Source organism: Nicotiana tomentosiformis, chromosome 12 (assembly GCF_000390325.3).
Source record: "Nicotiana tomentosiformis chromosome 12, ASM39032v3, whole genome shotgun sequence".
Taxonomy (NCBI): domain Eukaryota; kingdom Viridiplantae; phylum Streptophyta; class Magnoliopsida; order Solanales; family Solanaceae; genus Nicotiana; species Nicotiana tomentosiformis.
In genome coordinates this window covers 44,334,025-44,339,554 of record NC_090823.1, presented here as the reverse complement: position 1 = coordinate 44,339,554, position 5,530 = coordinate 44,334,025, and the positions used below count along the sequence as shown (strand labels likewise).

General features: G+C 35.8%; 1 protein-coding gene across 1 annotated transcript; it reads left to right on the top strand.

The window, feature by feature from the left end:
* The first annotated feature begins 436 nt into the window (after positions 1-436).
* Positions 437-5,146, top strand: LOC104112926 (cation/H(+) antiporter 28). The gene is made up of 4 exons (XM_009622973.4): positions 437-807; positions 1,726-2,721; positions 3,204-3,812; positions 4,474-5,146. Exons 1-4 carry the CDS (start codon positions 634-636, stop codon positions 5,083-5,085), a joined length of 2,391 nt encoding a protein of 796 aa, XP_009621268.1. The 5' UTR covers positions 437-633; the 3' UTR covers positions 5,086-5,146.
* Positions 5,147-5,530: the final 384 nt, after the last annotated feature.

The window sequence follows — 5,530 nt, the reverse complement described above, 5'->3', positions numbered from 1 at the left end:
TTAAATTCTAATAAGATCTACATGCAATTATGTGGATCTTATATTTATACCTAAGTTTCCGAACGGTACCCTTGCGTCGCAATACTATTGCGAGAAGTAACAAATAGCAACTTAATAGAGCTGGTAAAGCTTAAGGAGTCAAGTAACTCTTGAACTTAATTAAGTTGTTGAAATGAAAATTTGTGTCAACTTTTGGGGACTCTTTATGTATTTTACCAATAATCTAGGACTAACATTGAAAAACAATTAAGCTTAGTAGTTCTATTTAATAACGAAATTGTCATAGGACTTATTTATCGTGACATCTATATATAAGAAATCACAAGTAGTATGATTCCAAAGGTTGTTAAGGTTTTTACATATATTAAGAAAATAAGATGGTTGCATTTGCTACTTGCTGGTAATTAGGAGATATATTAACCGCCTTAACCCACGTGATTAGTTAAGAATGGGAGTAAGAGGACCCCCGCATCTTGAGGAATGTTCTTTTCAATATAGTACGTAGCTCTGCATTCATTGTTCTCTTTCTGCGAATGTGTATGTCAATTGGGAAAGAATTTGATTGATCTACCAATTGAACTAAATCCAACAGAGATTAGAAGATTTTATCTGCAAAAGGATAAGAAGAAAGAAATGGATTTCTTAAAGAAGAACGACACGAAAGTGGAATGCCAGAATCAGATTACCATTAGAATTGCATCTATGTCTGTTTACCTCTTAGGTTTCTTCTTAGCCATGTTCTTGTGCAACTGTGTCCACCTTCTGCTTCGCCCTCTTTCCCAACCTCGTATAATTGCAGAATCCATTGTAAGACTCTCTCTGCCCCCTAACCTTTTGATCTTCTATGTCATGTAACTGTTACATTAAAATTTCATGTGCCGATTCTTGAATGCCCGTTATGGTAGAATATAATGTGAGACTTCTTAGATTTTACACATGTGATACATGTTTCTTCGATTTCTCCATGTAAGCTTTTCATATCGCAATACCTATTGTGTCGTTTTGACCTTTCATAAAGGGTGACAGAATAAAAGCAGGCGAATGCGACAATGTTAACTTATGATACATTTCATGATAGTTTGTTACAACCCATAAATGAAAAGTATGACAGTGAGTAGTTTTAATAGATCAGAGTTGATTTTCGCTTCCCTTTGAGGGACATTATCACAAAACCTTGCACGCATTGGGTGTTACTCGGCCCTAGTAGGGGGACTATAATGGTGGATGGTATCAGACCCTAGTCCCATACACACAGTAGTGCGTGACATGGACGATCGAGTCTGGGATAAAAGGGAGGGGATATGTTTTCTTCATCCCGGAGTTCATTCATTATGAACTGAAATTAGTTAGGTTTAAAAACGTGATAGAATTCATGATCGGTCAATTCCTTTTTTCTTTCAGCAAGTAAGCATCGTGAATCTATGCTTTCTATCTCTTAATCAGATACCAATTGCTTGAGTGCGTTTGAAACCCTCGATCAAATCCCCTGGCCTTAGCTGTGATGCGACTTGCTGAGTCAGTGGCCGCCATGAAACAATAGCACTTGATATACTCCCTTTTTAGGAAGAGTTAAGATTTGTTCATTCTCAAGCTGCTTAATTATTCCATCCTAATAAAATTTTGCATATCTTTTTAAAGAATTTTCTAATGATATACGTGACTCCGATTTTTTTCCCAATTGTGATTGATCCCAAAATAATGACATCTAATATTCTTTTTATGCAGGTAGGGTTGCTACTTAGCAATCTTGAATTCGTGCGGAACAGGTTCTTAAACGACAACGAAGTACAACAAACTTTGAACTATATTGTGGACGCAATTATGGTGTGTCACATGTTTGTTGTGGGGTTAGAAATCGATCCCAATATATTCCTCCAATTGACACTCCCCGAGGCAAAAGTTGCATATTCTGGAGTGCTTACTACATTTGTCTTTGCTTGCCTCGTGACTCCACTTCTGCACATTTCTAAACAACCAAATGCTGTATTCAGTTCATGTTTAGCAATCGTTCTTGCTGGAACAGATTCTCCCTTATTAACTCGATTAATCACTGATCTCAAAATTGGAAAATCGGACATAGGTCGATTTATTGTTGAAGCCGGAATACATTCTGATGTTGTCTCGATATTATTAATCACCATTGGATTTCTCATTTTCGATCCGGATAATAACTTTCAGAATCGAAGTGTGAAAGAGATACTAAAGATGATGGCTATTTTGGTGTTTCAAACGCTGTTAGCATCAAAGGTAGTTCCTTCAGTTATGAAATGGGTGAATAATGAAAATCCTGAAGGAAAACCAATGAAAGGTTCACATTTAGTTGTGGCACTTGCTTTTATCATCTCAATTTGTAGCATGTCCCCTATTGTTGGTTTCAGCAAGGTATTGAGTGCATTCTTAGTTGGGCTTTTTATGCCAAGAGAAGGGAGAATATCAAAAATGATGATTGGCAAAGTTAACTATATTTTTAGGACCATATTCTATCCATTATTTTTCTTTTGGGTTGGCACAGAAGCTAAACTTTCAGAATTTGAGGCTGGCAATATTGCTACATGGGCAAAAATAATCGTTCCTTTCCTAATTGCTACAGGTGGTAAAGTACTTGGTTCTGTTGTTTCTGGGTTGATGCTAGGATTTCATTGGCCAGAATCAGTTGCCACTGGGTTGCTACTCAATATCAAGGGCCATTTTCAAGTCTACTTAGCTATTAATGCCTACCGCGTAAGTCCTTAACATATTTTTCTTCATTATTATTATTATTTTATTCAAACATTATTATTTTTCTTAGTGAATTAATTCCACATACTGTCATTGAATTTTATCAACTATAACAGTAAGGTTGTAAATTATTTTTTCATATTAAGTAAGCTTTAAACTATTTTTTGTCACATTATAATAACTAAACTTTATTCACTATAACAGTAAAGTCACCTTGATTGGTGGGTTTTGACGTTATATTGGAAAGTTTTGGTGTGACTTCACTGCATAGTGGGTAAAGTACATTTACCTTAATTGGATAAAAAATAAAATATTGTGTCAAGTTCAGTTACTTTAATTTGACGCAAAATAAAGCTTTTGAATTTATTGCTCTACTAGACAAAATTCGGTAATCATGCATGAAATTAACTCAATACATATGTTATCACCAAGATTATACTGATCTTTTTTGGTTCATATTTGCGTAATATTGCCTTTGAATGCAGATGAATATCATAAGTATGTCAACAAGTATTGTTTTGGTGTTCGTAACTTTCCTTACCATAATATACACCCCAGTGGTGGTCGCAAAAATTATTGAACGTGCAAGGAAACGCTCACCAACACAAAAAATGGCACTTCAATGGCTTAATCCGACAAATGAGCTTCGAATACTACTCTGCATTCGTAGTCCTCAGAATGTTTTCTCGGCAATTAACTTCATGGAAATCTCTCGAGGGCCAGCAAATCCTGGAATCATGGTTTACTTAACTGATACGATTGAGTTAACTGATAAAATAGCAGCAACATTAACACAAGGACGTGGAGTTGGAGCTGGAGTTGGAGTTGATGCTGTGACAGTAACTGATCCTGCAGTGGTTGAAATGAGAGAAAAAATTAGCAAAGATGTTCATGCTTATTTAAGTGAGGATTGTGAAGGAATTAACTTACAAAGAATGATGGCACTTTCAACGATCAATAATATGCACCAAGATATAAGCATTCTTGCGGAGGACTTGTTGGTACATCTTGTTATACTTCCTTTTCATAAGAATCAAGAGGAAGATGGAAGACTCCATGTGGGTCATTCTGGCTTCCGCCATATCAATCGCAAGGTATGCCACACATATCAACTGCTTATTAATTTCTTTCTTTCTTAAAATCATGACATCTTGCACAAACATTTTGAATATTAATTAGGTATAAACATAGTAAACAAATGGAACACCTTTCTAAGATGAATCATCACATCGTAGAATAGTTAACTAATGAAAGACATAGTGTTGTGTGTCTGCTGAAATGGTTTTGTGATGATTAATTTGGAATGCATATTATACATCATTCACATGCATACATACATATAAGCATAAGAAAAAGAATTGCCTTTTGATAAGTAAGCAGCTTCCTCCATGCACTTTGTCAACACATTTTAAAACTTTTTAAGTATGTAGTCGAGAATTTTGTTTCTTGCGATGATTGTAAGTAATACAGCTAATAAACATGAAACCTTGTAGCTAATTCCATACCACAGCTAAAAGGGCAGTTTCGCCCGAGAAAAATAACAAACAAACTTAATAAGCATCTAGAAGATATCCTTTATCTCTATTCTAGTGGAACTAAATGAAAGACGTCTATCTACATTAATTAGCTGTGTGCAAAACACATTTAAAGCAAAGACATGTAATACTAAATAATCTTGGGTCTTAACATTTATATGTACGGGTTGTTAGATATTGCAAATTAATCAGTTTTTTGACATATGACATTTTCATGTAGGTTCTTCGGAATGCACCTTGTTCAGTGGGGATCTTAGTAGACAGGGGTCTCGAAAAAACCGTGATATCAAGATCATCTATTTCCCTAAATGCAGCAGTGATCTTTATTGGTGGCAAAGATGACAGGGAAGCACTTGTGTATGCAGGACGTGTGGCGCGACACCCTGGAGTAAAACTGACAGTAATCAGGTTTCTAGTAGAGGTTGCTGGAGATAGTGTCTCATCAAGAGTTGGTAGAGCAAAATCCAATACCACTGAACATTTGGAAGAAATGAAGATTGATGACGAGTGCTTTGCGGAATTTTACGATAAACATGTTGCTGGAGGACGTGTTGCCTATGTGGAGAAATACCTTGTCAACTCTGGACAAACATTTTCCACATTAAGGTCATTAGAAGGGCAATATGGGTTGTTTATTGTGGGACGTGGTGGGAGGGTAAATTCTGTGTTAACAGTAGGGATGAGTGATTGGGAGGAGTGTCCAGAGTTAGGTCCTATTGGAGATATTCTTTCTGCTTCAGATTTCTCAGTAACTGCCTCAGTTTTGATCATTCAACAACATAGCCTTAAAGGAGAATTAGATGGACTGCATGATGAATTCTCAATCATGTAACATGTACATATTTAAGTTATAACATAGTAGTCGATTGCCATAAGGATTTCTTCCCACCAAATTCCTCCAAATTTAAGAGCTCGCTAGCTCGTCCTTGAGCAAAAGAATGACAGATCAACAAGATAAAACTAAGCATGTGTTACGATTAACTTAATCGAATCGCCGTGCATGGCTTAGTGATGGTACATGACTCACAGCTCAAGAGAGTTTCAAAACATAGGTAGACTTTAACAACTTTCAAGTTAAATGATGGCACAGTAATTACCTCGTCGTTTATTATTCAATATTGTAATCAAATAACGTAAGTTTCACATTAATTTATTTGCACAGCTTATCAGATTATGCAAACTTTTGACAACTTACCAAGTCATATCTGAATTTCATAATCTTGCTTTTCATACCACCCTAAACTAATGTAGATCATCATTATACCAAGGCCACTTAA